Here is a 17,388-nt window from a genome sequence, read left to right as displayed (position 1 = left end):
TTTTTTTTTTGTTTGTTTTTTATTGTGCTACGTCATCAGTGTCCGTCTACATAAAGTTAGAGCCTGAAATTTAAGGGCGTCACTACACAGTCCATGACTCGGGGCACCGACAGGAGGACACCCTTACATCAGAATGTATATTCTCCATAATGTTCACTATTAATTTTCTTAGGTACGGACACGGAGAATTTGTTAAACAATCATTTCGTCTATTCTTGATTCAGGGGTGATCTTTAACCCTTTAACCCTACGAGTGACCAGCTTCTAATTTCTCCTTACAATATCACCACTGAATCAAACATTAAGGTTACGAGAATCAAGGAAATGATCACCAACTTATAAAGCTCGTGATTTTTAAACAAATTCTCCTCGTCAGCGCTTCAGGAAATGTATAGAGAACAGTATGAAGAATATGCAGACTGATATTAGGGGGTAAAGGATTAAGGAAAAATTATATACCAATTGCTCAATACTCACGAGCAAGGAGTTAAGGTATAACTTATTAACTTTTAATATTTTTATCATCCAATCACAGATCGGAGCCATTTCTGTATTTAGTCGCTAGTGTACTTTTGTCATGACGACATGTTGTTTTGTGTTAATTCTCTCCGTATTCGCCCGTCAGATCCCGCGCTAGTTCCAGTCTCTTGATTCTCCGTACTCGACACGAGTGTAGTAGCAGATTGCTTCGGTAGGCATATTTCCTACAACGAGGCGTTCTCTTGGTTTGCTATTGTTTCTCTTGGTAAAACTGAACTTTTTTTGTTACCAGCGAGGTTAGTCAGCATATAATTATGGTTGGTCTATCTATTTTCAGAAATATATAAGCCTTATGTAAGTTATTTTGGCTGGTTTTTACTTGAATCAGGCTCGTTTCCGCGTTCGATTTCTACGCTCGTGGTTCGTGATTTACATCAGTTTTTCGGTTGTGTCCTCGTGTACTGCTACACAAAAGAACGAAACATTAACGAACTGCGTCACAACTCCATGTATGGATATGAAAACAATAGGAATTCCCCCGTGTACCGGTACACCAGGACAGCCCCAGTTTTTCGGTGACGTTTTTGTGCTTAAGAGTCAAAAACATAAGTGTTTCGTAATGATTTCTTCTAGGCTTTGCGCAGAGGGTAATATCAGAGAAATCAGGATCATCAGTTTGGCTACACAACCATTTTAAATCATCTACTAAAGGTAAGCATCGTTTTTGATGATTCAAGTGAGTACGATTGTAAATAATACACCCAATTGACTGTTACCGTGTCGGTTGAAATGTGGATGAAAGCTACCTCAGTCTTTCATGCCGCTTCCAAAAGTAATTTTCCCTAGGAAGCTTTCCTATTGATATCAACCAAGTGATTGGTGATTGATTGATTGATTCCTAACGAATTTCGTCAACTCTCCAAAGGAGCTTTTAAGAAAAATTTTCATGACTTTTTGCTCTCGATAATGGAAGCAGAGGACGATTATGTTGAAGTGCCCATTCTCCTACAAAAAATGGCAAATTCTGCATCCTCGACGCAATGTATATAATTGATAGTTCTGTTAGTAGTAAATTTGATTGTAATATCATTCTGTAAGACTATATATTTTGTAACTTAAGCTTTTTTTTTTTTCAGTAGTTCTTATTTATCCAGATAGTTTATTTAGTTACTTTACAATTATTATATTATCTGTTATGACTGCTGTAACCTTTCCTCTCCCCCTGCCTCGTCTAGCTTTTGCTATTTGCGGGTGGAGATGGCAAAATGATTTGCATGAAATAAAGTATAGTGTGTGTGATTTGGGTTACATTCCTTCGTGTTTTAAGTAATAATAATAATGATGATAAAAATAATAATAATAATATATAATTATATAAGTATATATGTGGATAGATATTGACTAGGAAATTAGGTTAATTTATGACATGGCCTCTAGGCTACGCTTAGCACCCTACTGTGCCATTAGGATTCATAGCATTAAGATGTGTAACACCGCTGATATAATGATAATTACATCTTTAGCCAGGGTAAACCCATCAGCAATTGCTGATATCAATGAGTGTCCTAGTAAATTATACAAAACAATACTGAAGTGAATAAAACTTAAGTAAAACTAAAATCTCAATCATAATTGAAGATAATTATTAAAGAAACTAAATATGTATGCGTGATGATGAAAAATCATTTAAAAAATTCTCCTATTTTTGATTTAAATGTGACCTCTCACGCGAAAACGTTCCTTACGGTATCCGTTCGAACGGTCGAACGCACGGTATGTGAACGGATGACAAACGGATAGAGAAACCGTTTAAAACGGATGCCGTGAACGGCTGAACGGCTTCAGAAAAATTTCGAACGGTTGAAGTCGAACGGCTGAACGGCTAAAGGAAAATTTCGAACGGTTGAAGTCGAACGGCTGAACGGCTAAAGGAAAATTTCGAACGGTTGAAGTCGAACGGCTGAACGGCTAAAGGAAAATTTCGAACGGTTGAAGTCGAACGGCTGAACGGCTGAAGGAAAATTTCGACCGGCTGAACGGCTGAAGTTTTCAACGGATAAGGTCAAAGTAAACGGTTGAACGGCCGATCAAAAACATTCGAACGAAATGACAGTAATTAAGATAAACGCGACACGCGCCGCTTAGATCTGAAAACTGATAGAAAACTTAGAATAAATCTAATCCTGTTTTGAAAATAATAAGTCTTTTGAGAGTAAAGCAAATTCGTTTTCGTGGGGGAGAAACAAAAGCCGGTAATAGTCTGCGTTCTCTTTTAAAATAATTGTCATGCAACCATTTCCAGAATTCGTAATGTAACGCCATTAATTGACTTTGTAAACATCTCGTTTCCGAACACAGGCGACGCTTTACCCACCATGTATCTTCGGAACTAACAGGCACAATTTATGGTGACAATTTTTACGATGTGCCGAGTAATTTTCGCTACCTTGAGTGCAAGCAATTCTTTTAAGTTAACAAAGAAGCGGGTGCCATTATTTTTGTCCGCTGCGTTGATGTGAGTGTGTACAATAAAAGCGAATCAGCGAGGCATGCGAGGCAGACGTGCGAGGCATGAACAAAACATAGTCTTGGACTATAATAATTATATCGCATTTGAAGTTACCGGTAAGTGAAATTATAAGAATCAATGCGCTGCTTATGACGGCTCAATTACAGTGTGAAAAAGTTCGCTCGATTCGAAACTCTCTGCCGTTTGACGCAAACAAAACATATCAAAACATATCGCCAGCCGTTCGCCACGAACATCCAGTTCGAACGGCTCACAACTTTTTTGAAACGTATAGCTCCAGCCGTTCGAACGGCTCCCAATTTTTTTTGAACGGATAGCTCAAGCCGTTCGAACGGCTCCCAATTTTTTTGGAACGGATAGCTCCAGCCGTTCGAACGGCTCCCAATTTTTTTTGAACGGATAGCTCCAGCCGTTCGAACGGCTCCCAATTTTTTTTGAACGGACAGCTCCAGCCGTTCGAACGGCTCCTAATTGTTTTTGAACGGATGGCTCAAGCCGTTCGAACGGCATCCCATCCCGTTCGAACGGCTGATGAACGGCTTACGAACGGCTACCGTTTCAAAACGGCAAACCGTAAGGAACGTTTTCGCGTGAGAGGTCACAAATATTAATGATGACATAATTGATTTTAATTCAGGTGACAAATCATTGCTTAGTGCATAGGACTCAATAATCCTGTCCTCAGGTGAGGGTTTGGTAGATCTTGAAAATATTTATAATTTCAGTGGTGAATATTTCACAGACATACCTTAGTATAATGGAAGTTAGCAAATTGGACAGATTTCTCTGAGCAGTAATGTATTAGGTTTAGTTTTCTCTTATGCAGCATAATCAATTCAGAGTTTCAACATTCCTCTCCCAGGCAATACCCCTGGCATTTAAACTTTTTAAGATTGGTTTGTTCAAGTTCCTTGTCTACTTATGTGTAGGACAAACAGCAACTTAAACATAAATACACATGCATCTATATTTCCAATAATTTACATTGCGTGATTCCAAAAATAATTTCTATGATTAGTTTGGTGGTGAGGCAAAACAGTTTTGATTCTATGATATGGACAGTCATGAAAAACTTGAATCCTTGAAGCATTTTCATGCCACAGATATCTGGTTCAATAGCATTTTAGCTTCACAACTGTGTGCCAAAATTTGACCCAAGTTAATCTTAACCCAGGGTTAGGTTTGAGAACTGTAGTGTTTCATCTTGTCTCCTACATTCACCCCACTGGTGTAACTAGATGCAAATATATGTCATACCCTGCATTTTATTGAAGCCAGTGTCCAAATAGTTTGAGTTAGACCCTAGGTCTTGGCATTTCATGGTTCAATGCCTTACCTTCTGGCTTGAGAGAACATTTTAACTCTTACATGCTTGAGAGTGCCATATGGCAAAAGATACCATTACATGCTCAATATTTCATAATTTTTCTGAAATTTTCACAACTAAAAGGTCCTAGAAGGATCTGTACATTAAAGATATAAAATCAAGGCCCCCTCCAATACTTGATATACCACTCCTGCAACTTTTAGAACTTTTTTCTCTGTACTGTTTTGGTTGAGTTGATATCTTATAACAATGGATGCTCTGAGAGCTGCAATGTAAGCTGTAGTTTAGTGGTATACCTTATATGTACCTGGAAAAAGAAAAATTTTGTTTTCCATTTTTCAGTCTCGACACTTCTCTGTCTTTTCAGTTACCACCTCCACACCTGTTGGTGTCATTTATAGCATAATCCAAAAATACCTTTTAAATGATTTATTACACTTGATCTAAAGGTTCATTATTCTCATTTTAAAAAAATTGGCATTTCTTTCTGGCAGTAAATCAAAGTAGGCCAGAATTAAGTTCATATGTGACATGCCCACTGTATTCTGTAAGGATCAGCTATTTGCAAAGCATCATGGGAGAGTAAAAAAGATGATAAATTTTGATTTTGTCGTGGAATGAAGATTATTCATTGCTTTGCTGTGGGATTTGTTTTATACTTAAAGTGTTTTTAAAAAAGAATTTAATGTACACTTCAAAATGACAATCTAAAGTGCTACTCATTTGTAAGGATCAATATACAGATTATTTTATGATGGTTATTTGTTTGTTAGGTGCACTGAAAATTTTCCTTTCCCATGGAAAAAAGATCTAAAACTGGAAGTGCATCTTATGTCAAAGTGTTTTGGTGCATCCTTTTCACAGTGTTTGTTCATCATTTAAATTGATTTTTAGCTTTACTCTAAGTCCGTTGACAGAATTTTCTCTCTCACTGTGCATGTGTGAACCACTAAGACTGATGATGGGTCTTTTAACTGACATTTTGACATTGTCAATTTCTCAAGTTTCGGGTTATTGTTGCAACTGGAAACTTATTACAGCTGGATAAATACAATATTGCCCACCTGAGAGGGCTTCAATTAACCAATGTATTACTGCCCAAAAAAGTGTCACAGAACTATGCAGGTAAAAAAAAATAAGAACAAGTGGTACACATTTAACTTTTTAACCTCCAATTGTGAATTAAACATTAAGGTTATGAGGATAAAAGAGATAATCACCAACTGTAGAAGCTCTTGATTGTTAAGCAAATTCTCCTTTCAGCATCATAGGAAATGTTCAGATAATTGTAAGGAGAACATACATACTGATGTTAGGGTGTTAAGGGTTAAAAGTTCTGAGAAGAAAAAAGATATTTTTACCATAATCAATTAGCCTTGTTTAAGGTAATTGTGATGAGCACAATAGAATTTGCAATATAAATGTTTGCTAATTAAATATGCCAAGAAAGATGAAAAAAAAAATTTTTTTTCCATAAAAGTCAGTATCGCATGAGAAATTTTCATGGGTTTCATTTAGTACAATATGTTGCTCTTGCATTCTGCAAGGATCAGCAATTTGGAAAGCATCATGTGTGAATAAGAAAGATGATAAATTTCAATTTTTTAATGGAATGAGGATTGTTCATTATTCTGCTCTGGGAATTGGTTTATACTAAGAGTGTAAAAAACTTAAGTGTTCACTTCAAATTAACCATCTACAGTGTAACTCATCGGTGAGGATCAATTTACAAATTATCATACATCAGTTAATTATTTGGTTATAAGGTGCACTGTTTTTGGGAGAGAATTTTCCTTTCCCGTGGAAAATAGATGCTAAACTCAGAGTGCATCTTATAGAAAAGTATTTTGAGGCAGCCTTGTCACAGTGTTTGTTTATCATTTAAATTGATTTTTGGCTTTACTCTATGTAAGTTGACAGAATTTTCTGTCTTATTGTGCATATGTGAATCACTAAGACTGATGGATCATGGGTCTTTTAAATGTTATGTTGACATTGTCAATTTCTCAAGCAGTTTGGGTTTTTCTTACAACTGGAAACTTCTTACAGCTGAATAACTACAATAATGCCCACCTGAGAGGGCTTTTATTAACAACTTTATTACTGCCAAAATGGCCATCCACAGTGTAACTCATTTGTAAGGATCAATATACAGATTATCACACAATGGTTATTTGGTTATGAGGTGCACTGTTTCTATGAGAAAATTTTCCTTTCTCTGAAAAATAGGTGCAAAACTCGGAGTGCATCTTATAGCAAGGTATTTTGGTGCAGCCTTGTCACAGTGTTTATTCATCATATAAATTGATTTTTTGCTTTACTCTAAGTCAGTTAAGAGAATTTTCTCTCTTAATCACCAAGACTTATGATGAGTCTTTTAACTGAAACGTTGACACAGTCAATTTCTCAAGTTGTGGGTTCTTATAACTGGAAACTTCTAACAGCTGAATGACTACAATAATGCCCACCTGAGAGGGCTTTAATTAACCAACTTATTACTACCCAAAGGCTCATGTTTCAAGTGTTCCACAACCTCAAAAAAAGAGTCACAGAACTATGCAGGTAAAAAATTAAGAACAGGTGGTACACATTTAACTTTTTAACCCTCATTTGTGATCAGCATCAAATTTCCCCCCACAATATCACCTGTGAATCAAAAATTAAGGTTATGAGGATAAATGAGGTAATCACCAACTGTAGAAGCTCTTGATTGTTAAGCAAAATCTCCTTTTCAGCATCTTAGGAAATGTTTAGATAACTGTAAGGAGAATATACATACTGATGTTAGGGTGTAAAGGGTTTTAAGTTCTGAGGACAAAAAAAATATTTTTACCATAATCAATTAGCCTTGCGTAAAGCAATTGTGATGAGCACAATACGATTTGCAATATACTGTTTGCTAATTAAATATGCCAAAAAAAAGATTTAAAAAAATCTTTTTCTTTAAAAGTATTATGTAAGAAATTTTCATGGGTTTCATTTAATATGATATGTTGCTCTTGCTCTGGTTATGCTGTCAAGATCACAATGCTGAATGTGTACAGAACCAACTGTAAGAAAAGGTTTTTCCCCAGGCACATCTATTGATATCAGCCAAATGATTTGGTTTATATTCCTGTGATCATGTTTTATGTTTTGTTATTTCATTTCATCCTTAGCTTTAGATTTTCAGATGAAATGGCCATTTTCCCTAGAAGAAGAATATGACTAGAAAAAACGCAAACCAGCTCATAACTTTCAATTAGAAAATTTTAAATACAAAATTAGAAGTTTACAGTAGTGTTTTTTTTTTGCACTTAACTTTCTGTGAGTTTTAATTGATTTCTTCTGTTACAAGGAATTAATTAAAAGTAGAACTGCTAAAGAGCATAGAGCATAAGACTCAATCTCCCTGTACTTAGGTAAGGGTTTGGTAGATCTTGAAAATTTTTATGATTTCAGTGGGGAAGATTTCACAGACTTACTCTTAGTAAGGAATAAGCGATGGGAAGTAGATAGATTTCTCTGAGCAGTAATGTATTAAGTTTAGTTTTCCCTTATGCAGTAATCAATTCAGAGCTTCAACATTCCCCTCCCAGGCAATACCCTTGGCATTTAAACTTTTGAAGATTGGTTTGTTCAAATTCCATGTCTATACTTATGTGCAAGATAAGCTGCAGCAACTTAAACATAAATACACCTTGTGCATTTGTATATTTCCAGTAATTTACATCATGTCATTCCAAAAATGATTTCTATTTTAAGATAATATTTAGGATATTGGTTTGGTGGTAAGGCAAAACACTTTTAATTTTATGATATGGACAATCATTTAAAAATTGAATCCTGGAAGCATTTTCATGCCACAGATATCAGTTTTATTTCAATGGCAGTTTAGCTTCAAAACCATGTGCTAAAATGTGACTCAAGTAAATCTTAACCCAGGGTTAGGTTTGTGAACTGTAGTGTTTCATCCTGTGTTTCATACATTCACCCTGTTGGTGTAACTAGTTGCCCATGTACAGTCATGTATGTCATGCCCTTTATTTTATTTAAGCCAGTGTCCAAATAGTTTGAATTAGACCCCAGGTGCATCTTGTAGTAAAGTATTTTGGTGCAGCTTTGTCACAGTGTTTGTTTATGATTTAAATTGATTTTTTGCTTTACTCTAAGTCTGTTGACAGAATTTTCCATGTTACTGTGCATATGTGAATCACTAAGACTATTTATGGGTCTTTTAACCAACTTGTAGACACTGTCAATTTTTCAAGTTATGGGTTCTTAATATAACTGGAAACTTCTTACAGCTGAATATCTATAGTAATGCCAACCTGAGAGGGCTTTAATTAACCAACTTATCATTGCCAAGAGGCTCATGTTACAAGCATTCCACAACCTCAAAAAAGTGTCACAGAACTATGAAAGTAAAAAACTAAGAACAAGCGGTATACATTTAACTTTTTAACTCCCAGTTGTGATCAGCATCAAATTTCCCTCCACAATATCACCTGTGAATTAAAAATTAAGGTTATGAGGATAAAAGAGGTAACCACCAACTGTAGAAGCTCTTGATTGTTAAGCAAATTCTTCTTGTCAGCCCCTTAGGAAATATTTAGATAACTGTAAGGAGAATCTACATACTGATGTTAGGGTGTAAAGGGTTAAAACTTCTGAAAATAAGAAATTGGCCAGGTCTGAATTAATTGTGATGAGCGCAATACATTGCAATGCAATGTTTGCATATTAAATATGCCAGAAAAAAGTAAAAAATAGTAATTTTTTCTTTGAAAGTATTGCATAAGAAATTTTCATGGGTTTCATTTCATAAGATATGTTGCTCTTGCTTGGGTTATGCTGTCAGGGTCACAATACAGAATGTATACATAACCAACAGTAAGAAAATGTTCACTCTCTTTGTGTGTGATCCTGTTACATGTAATGTGGTTATTTTATAAGGAAAATGTCATTGTGGCTTATGAGCAGTCAAAAGTAGTGGGGTACCTCTTCTGACCCAACATTAGCTCTTTGGAGTTTCCTGTTAGTAGATAACAAGAGAGATTTAGGCTTCCATGCCCTTCTAGCGGCAGTAGTTTTGATGGGGTATTATGACATACTTTCTAAAAACTTCTTTCTTCTTTTAACTTAAGACCCTGCTCTAGAATTGGCTTGTAATGCTTCTATTGCTGGTGTAAACTAATGCTAAGGGAACTCAGTATTAAAATGATATGAATTTATTGTATATTACAATTAAACACAATGTTGTTTAGGTCTTGGATAAAAATCTTGTGGCAAATTATGATCCATATATTTGTCATATATGTTAAATTATTTCCCTAAAGTGAAAACTCTGACAAGCAAAATTTAAAAATTGTTGTCAGTATTTAACTGCATTAAATTTTGAATTAAATTTTGTATCATTTTCATTCCTGTGTTCTATTGAGCAGTGAATCTGGTGTCATTACAAAGCCTTCAGTTAACATTTTGAGTGGTTCAGCTGTGAAATGCTATTAATAACTTTCTTATAAATTGTTATGTGATTTGATTTTTTTCAGGAATCTCTGATCCCAAAGACTTTATTCCTTCAGCTGGCTCCTTGTCTGACCAATCAGCTGGCTTTTGGAATACCACTGTGAGGATTGCAAATGGTGTGTGGGGGAGCTCAGGTAACCATAAGGCTGTCAAATAATAATTATTATTATCCTATGAGTATGAACTGAAGATACCTGGAATATTTTAATTTGTAATTATCATAATAAAATGTCTCCCTTGTCTTAATACAGTGCAGATTTGATGATAAGTTTATAATATTTTAGTCAACAAACTTCTATAGAGACACGATTATATAGGTATATTATTCCTTCAGAGCACAAAAACAATCCCTGATACTCTAAAGATGACAGGTTTCTTTAACCCTTTGAACCCTAAGAGTGACCAGCATCTAATTTCTCCCTACAATATCAACCCTGAATCACGTGTTAGGGTCATGAGAATGAAGGTAGTGATTATTAATTAAAGAAAAGCTTTTGATCATTAAACAAAATCTCCTCGTCAGCACCTTAGGAAATGTGTAGAGAAAGTATGGAGAATATGCGTTATGACACTTGGGTGTAAAGGATTAAATAGTGTTGAAGGAGTCAAACTGATTTAGTAGAGTGGAGGTGTCCATCAAAGGTTCTTACTCCTCTTTCCAGTACATGTCTAAGAGAAGCAATTACCCAATTGTAATGTTTCTTTCAGAAAACGTGCAGGTACACTTGATGACTCCATCTTTGTATTTTGGATCATATGGCATCAGCTACTCCTTCACCTCTTGCCAGTTCTGTAGAGAAGACAAACGGAGCCAAGCTCAGCCGACTTCTCATCGATGGTGGAACAACAGTTCTCAGGAGCATTTTCAATGGATATCATCCCCCAGCAAGTCTTTCAGCCGTGCTGAATACAAACTATTTAACTCTCCAAAATCTGTTTAGAAGAAGGATCCTACACAAACCTGAATGGGATCTATTGTTTCCTCCAAGCGGTGCTCCTCCAGACTCCCAAACATTCGATATCACTCTTTTATTCCTCCTCTTAACCAACATTTGTGGTCTCTACCCACCCCACTCTGGGTGGCACAACAAACCACCTCCAAGTGACAACTCCCTTGAAGCAAATATTGCTCGCATAAAGTTTTACCGCAATGAATTGTATGGGCATGTTACCACAACTGGTATTGCTGATCCAACTTTCTCAATTCTGTGGCAGGAAATCAGCGTTGTTCTTGTTGCTCTTGGCTTGCAGCAGGCAGAAATTGACAGATTGAAGGTTGAGCATTGTGGAGAGCAGGAGTACCTTGATGCGTTGCGCATGTGGGCTGATTCTGATGCAGATATAAAATCACAGCTGAAGGACATACGGGATATTGACACCAAAGTGTTGCAAACTGTTGAAGAAAATAAAGCAAAGCTGGAGGAAGTTCATCAGTTACAGAAGAAGTTGCAAGAATCTGTGCAGAGCCAACAGCAAGACACCATTCAAAATTTGAATAAAGAGAAGGAGAGCATCAGGGATGACGAAGTCCTTGCGAAACTAGCAAACGTTGACAATTTAGGTGAAATTAGACGCCATGCAAGCAGATATGTTGAAAGAACTCGTTTATCGGTCTTTGCAGCAGTTGAGAGGTGGTTAGACGATAAAAGTTCTCCAAATAGAGTGATTGTTATTAGTGGGAATGCGGGGATGGGAAAGTCTGTAATCTCAGCTGTCTTATGCCAAAAGATGTTAGAGGCTGGAAGATTGTCAGGGAGCCACTTCTGTCGGCATAACAAGGCACGCCGAAGAAATCCCAAAGTGATGCTGCAGTCGTTAGCCTGTCAGCTTTCAGAATCGCTGCTAGAGTACAGGAAAGCTTTAGTGAAGAAGTTGTCGAGAAACCTGGGCGTTAAAATTGGAGACATGGAAGTGGAAGAGCTGTTTGAATTTTTGTTTGAAGAACCTCTCTCCGATTTGGAAGACCAAGGCTCTATCCATCTCATGGTAATAGATGGCTTAGACGAAAGTGAATACCATGGGCGTAATGAGCTTTTGAATGTGATCGCCGATTACTTCAAGACGCTTCCGTGTTGGATACGATTTGTGGTAACAACGCGACCTGAAATGAACATCTTAGAGAAGATTCAGGACTTAAATCCCATACAGCTAAACCCAAACGATCAAGAAAACTTGATGGACGTTAGGCTTTGCTTTCAAGAGCAACTGGAACATGTTCTGCAATCTGATTGCCAAGATACCATCTTAGAGAAGCTTGTTGAAAAGTCAGAAGGAGTCATGTTATATACCTATTACCTGACAGAGTTCATTAAGAAGAATGGTGTGCGTATGAGTGCTGCTGAAGTGATCAACAGCGACTTGCCATCAGGTATTTCGTCCGTTTATCAAGACTACTTCAAACGCCTGAAAAATGAAATGCAGAAAGAACTAGGTATCACCGAAGAGCAATTCTTCGATTTTTTAAGTGCCATCGTGGCAGCAAGAGAACCATTACCTGTCGAGTTTGTCTACAAGTTGTTCCTTTCAAAAGAATGGTCATCGGCTGATGAGCAAAAAGTACGAGACGCAGTTGATTGTATCTCGGCTCTTCTACCCATTGAGGGCGAGTGCATTAACTTCTTTCACAAGTCAGTCAAGGACTGGTTGGTTGAGGAGTCTACTTCGAGGCAAAAGAAGTTTATTGTTAGCGGAAAAGAATGTCATCGCGTCATTGCAAAGCTTTGCAGAGATGAACTAGATGAATTGAAACTTAAAGGGATCCAGAGTTCAACACTGAAACAGACGTCGAGGTATGCCTTGCAGCATGGTGTTCAGCATATACTTGAGGTAGAAGAGAATGCTCGTCCATGTAGCCTGGACGACATTGTAAAGAATTATGTTTTGGACCTAGAATTGGTCTATGCAAAGCTAACTGTGAAGAGTACAGCAGCCACTGAAGATGTTCTTTGCGTACAAGAGAAAGAAAATACAAATGGTTTGTCAAAGAATTGCAGAGAAGCCCTGGAGACGTTATTGTTGCTGTTGCGGAAGCATTTAAGTACTCTTTCAAAACTTCCTCATGCCATCTTTCAAATCTTGTTGAATGAAGGAGGACGTGAACTGTCTGCGGAGGCATTAAGATTGCTAAACACCAAGTATGCGGACTTACCATATATGGAATATTTGCGAAAGAATGAGGAAAGAACAGATGTTCTACTGCGGTTTTTTGCCTCACATGCGGTGATCTGCTTGGATGTCTCACCAAATCAGGACTACCTGGTATGCGAGTGTCGGAATGGCACAATTCGTCTGTGGTCGCTCCGTACTGGCCAGCTAAGGTGGACACGCTCTGCGCTGGTATCAGACACTCATTTTGAGTGGTGCCCAACGACACTTTCTTTACAATTTTCCCGGTCAGTAGTTTTCCATCCAACCTTAGACCTGATCTTACCAGGGACTCTGTGTCAGGGTTATACCTTGGTCGGAGACGTGAAACCTCTTTTCCGTTCGAGCGAGTGCTGGTTCAAAGTTTGTTCAATATCTGGTGACAAAAGCACGATGCTGACTGACTGTCTGGACGGGAAGAATTGCGTCATCCAGTGGAGTCTAAAAGATGGAAGTGAAATTAGTCGTTTTACACACAAATGCAAAATTTTATCTTTTGCTTGGTCTGCTAGTGGAAGACGGATGGTGATCGTCGATTCTGACAAGTGCGCATACCTCATTGACATGAATGATGGAGTTGAGACTCTAATATGTCCTTCAGTGTCGTCACGATATGTTAAGTTAACTCCTGACTGCCGGTTTGTTTTCTGTTTACTTTTGGATAAGGATGAAGATGTTTTGTTTTCGAAGCCCAAGCTTTTTTGTTTAGATATTGACAGGAACACTAAGTCAATATATAGTTGGGATTGCACTCTTGGGACGAGTTCCTACCAGTACGCCTCGGAATTTGAAACTTGCAATGGGAGTGGTTTCTTATCAGGAGATCCCTTTTGGTATCCATCTGGAGAAATATTCTCACCTGTGGATTTTGCACTTGTACTAGAAAAGCAGATGTTACTAAGAGTTTCCCCTGACAGTAAGCTGATTGAAATGTGTCGCCTTAATGACGTAAGGGAGTGGAGAGGTGAGAGTAGCGATGAAGCGGGACTAAGCATAGAACCCGGTGACATTACGACAGAGAGAACCGAAAATAACGATCTAACGGAACATAACCTGCCAGAAATCAACCATATGCTGGAACAGAAAGCTGAAATCGATGTTCTGTCAGGACAGAGAGCTGAAGTTGCTGATCCATCAGAACAGAGAACTGAACTCGGTGGCGTAGTTGAACAGACAATGGAACGTAACAACTCTACGGAAAAGAGAGATGAACTTGATGACTTTGTGGGTGAACGAACGGAATTTAATGACCCACCAGAAAACAGGCTCAAACTTGATGAACTGTCAGAACGATTGGAAACTGATCTATGCAGCTTATTAGGGAATGGAGCTGATCCTTATTCTAAAGGGGGTAAGTTTCCAAAGAAACTGTGGTGCTGTGTCGGAGGGAGAGTATAACAGGGTAATTTAGTATTACCAATTGAGTTGATAACGTAAACTGGCCATCGCTATTAAACTCTTTATGGTGGCCAATTTACGTTATCAAGGCAGTTGATAATACTTAATTGCCTAGATCTTTATTCTGTTCTCTCCTTCCTAGATGATCAGGAACAACAGGAACCTCTACTTGAGGACATGGAGGAAAACGGTTTTGTTGGATATGATCGCTTTCAAACAAGTTTTGACGTTCATTTCTCTGTTGATGGTGATTCTCTTTATACCGTGGACTGTACAAGGATCCAGCGAATAAATCTTGTGGCTGGCGATGTTTTAAGTAAAATGATCAGAAAAGAGGAATATATGAGTTTTGAACAGTCTTTAAGTGTTGTGCCCGTCAAAAGAGGTGTCCTATTTCGAACAGTTAGTGGCTCGCTTGAGTTGTGGAACCCTGAGTTATCTGTTTGCATGAAAAGGTGGACTGAGTTTCCTGTCGATGATGTTGTACCCTTATCAGAGGAACGAGTCGTCTTGAAAACGAGGAATAACTTTGATTACAGATGGGAAGTCACCATTCTAGATACAACGAGTGAACAAATTGTGTTAAAGATTGCAAATTTTGATGGTTCTTTTGTGGCATGTAATAATAAAAAGGAAGTGCTAACCACCACTGATTTACAGTCACTGCAGCTGTGGCGTGAAAACCGAGTGCTATGGAAAACTTCTATTATGTTCAATGTAGCACTTCCAAGTGCTATTTTTTCTCCTACTGAAGAAAACGTCGTCACGTCTGGTGTATTTGGCTGTTTCGTCCTCGACGCAGTTTCGGGAAAAGTGATTCGTCAGTTGGAGAACATGGCTGTAAATAATATTAAGTTTATCAGTAACGAGGACTGCATTGTGGGCTTGAGTTATCGAAGCGCTTTGATTCTTCGATTATACAACGTTAAATCTGGTGATCTCCTCAGTGAAATTATAGAGCAACGAAAATTTCGAAGTCTTGCAGTTTGTCCTCGTAAGCGCTTGGTCGCAATTAGCTTTAGAGACTCCAAGGACCCTTTTGAAATCATTCAAGCGAAGCTGCCAGGCGACAAAGAAAAGACAAACATCGAAAGGTCAGTTGAAACAAAGTTTATTTGAAGACAGAAAAAGAATAATGTGGATAATAATATAATGTTAATAGTATTAATAGTAGTAAGAATAATAATGATACTTAATAATAATGTGATAATGATAACAATAATGATGATTGTACATGTAATAATAACGATAACAGTGGTAGTAAGAAAAGTTATGATGATAATTATAACTATGATGATACTAATGATAAATAATGGTAATAGAACAGAGTGGAGTCCACTTCGGTCTGTAATCATACGAGAGATCAGCAAAATCGGACGACCGCAAAGCAGGAGTCCGATTTGTCAATCACGAGTGTGATTATAGACACAATTGGACGACACAAAGTCCTATATCAATTTATCATAACCGTTACAATTTCCGAAGACAACAAACACATTGAGGACAAATATCTCCGGTAGAGACAATTTCTAAAGTGAAAATTTTCTCAATTTTGGAAATTCCACAGTTTTTTTTTAGTGTTAGTGGTTGTTGCTATGGTTGTTGTGATCAATTCTGTGATTGGTGGATTTGGCGGAAAGGACTCTGTATAATTGGACGCTTCAACTATCCGATCTCAGGTGTCCGATTACAGACAACTGTCCGGTTACAACTGTACAGAATGATTTGTGAAAAATAACTACTGATCACTAGTTAATTTACTAAAAAATACTCTATTACTTGAGATGTTGCCTTTGACTTAACTTCTATTATTGAATTTTTACCTTAGGTTGAACCTCCCAAAGTAAGACATCTACAGAGATTTACAGTTTCGCTGCTGAATGGGAAAGACATTGTCAGAAAGGCTGTATTCCGCTGACGTCTTTGCATTCGAGTGATTACGATCATCTAGTCCCGACATCTGAACAGGAGAGATCGCTGATCGAGATGGGAGCGAGTACAAGAATGATTTCAGTGACAAAGCTGTTCAAGGTTTTAAATTATATTTTTCTTGTAGAGACTTCATAAACATTTTTAACTGTTCCCAGCGTAAACTTAAGACAAACATTTAACCCTGTAACTCCCATGAGTGACTAAGATAGAATTTCTCCTTACAAAATCAATATAATATCAACCAGATAAGTTATGAGAATAACGAAAAATCTCAATTTGGGGATAATTTGTTGATCCAATACTAAATTCCCTTAACTAACTTTTTAAAAATTTTATGTTTGGCTGTAAGGAGAATTACAAATTTGATCTGGGAGTTAAAGGGTTAACGATCTATCTTATTGCTCCTGTGGTGTTTCATCACCCAGCTACAAGTTAACAATTTGGTTTATGGATGCGGAGTATTATAAGCATTTCATTTAGAGTTGATTTGAAACTCGTTTAAATCGTGAGATTAATTTCTCGAGGAAAACGGAAAAGGTATTGACAGATTGTACAGTTCTCAGAAAGGCGTGAACTTCATTTTCTGCAAAATTACTTGTACAGCTTTAGACTGTTAGAGAAGAAGAGAGAAAGAGCTTGTGGTACCACTGGTGATTCTCTAGTATTTTTCTTGTGAAAGAGGCACTTTCACCTGTGTGTAAATAAGAAACCAGGTAAATTTATATCCATTTTATGTGTAAATAGCCTGTAGCGGCCTGGTTGAAGATGGAACCAGAATAACCGTGCAGAAATCGTTTCTCTTACATTATTTTCTAGAAAAAAGGATATTCAATACGCTGATTTTTGCATACAAATTAGTTTACGTATGTTTTTGAAATTTTTGATCGGGAAGGGGGGCTGTAGTCACACAAAGTGAAGTAGTTTTAAAATAAAATTAAAGCTGAGAAGGATTCATGATCAATGTCCAGTTGATGTGAAATTCTGTGGGCATAGCCCTAACCTCCAGTAGGTGGCTGTTAGTAGTCATTTGGCAAGGTGCCCGTGTGAGTCAGAGCATTGTTGCATAGTC

General features: G+C 37.3%; 2 protein-coding genes across 3 annotated transcripts in view; both read left to right on the top strand.

The window, feature by feature from the left end:
- The window catches only part of LOC149039648 (uncharacterized), a 118,839-nt gene that overhangs the window by 42,464 nt on the left and 58,987 nt on the right, over positions 1 to 17,388 (top strand). The window lies entirely within an intron of this gene.
- LOC149039653 (uncharacterized) lies at positions 629 to 17,276 on the top strand. Of its 2 annotated transcripts, XM_089183552.1 has the most exons (7): positions 665 to 776; positions 1,114 to 1,191; positions 3,648 to 3,695; positions 9,869 to 9,979; positions 10,554 to 14,340; positions 14,530 to 15,481; positions 16,216 to 17,276. In XM_089183552.1, the coding sequence occupies exons 5-7, from the start codon at positions 10,602 to 10,604 to the stop codon at positions 16,232 to 16,234; spliced, it is 4,710 nt and encodes a 1,569-aa protein (XP_089039678.1). In that variant the 5' UTR covers positions 665 to 776; positions 1,114 to 1,191; positions 3,648 to 3,695; positions 9,869 to 9,979; positions 10,554 to 10,601; the 3' UTR covers positions 16,235 to 17,276. The 2 variants fall into 2 exon arrangements, with proteins under 2 accessions (XP_089039679.1, XP_089039678.1); XM_089183553.1 differs by lacking the exon at positions 3,648 to 3,695 and having other exon boundaries at positions 629 to 776.

The sequence above is a fragment of the Pocillopora damicornis genome, chromosome 9 (genome assembly GCF_964200805.1).
Source record: "Pocillopora damicornis chromosome 9, jaPocDami1.2, whole genome shotgun sequence".
Classification (NCBI taxonomy): domain Eukaryota; kingdom Metazoa; phylum Cnidaria; class Anthozoa; order Scleractinia; family Pocilloporidae; genus Pocillopora; species Pocillopora damicornis.
Note: the sequence above shows the minus strand (reverse complement) of the source record. Positions and strands in the feature narration are given on the sequence as shown.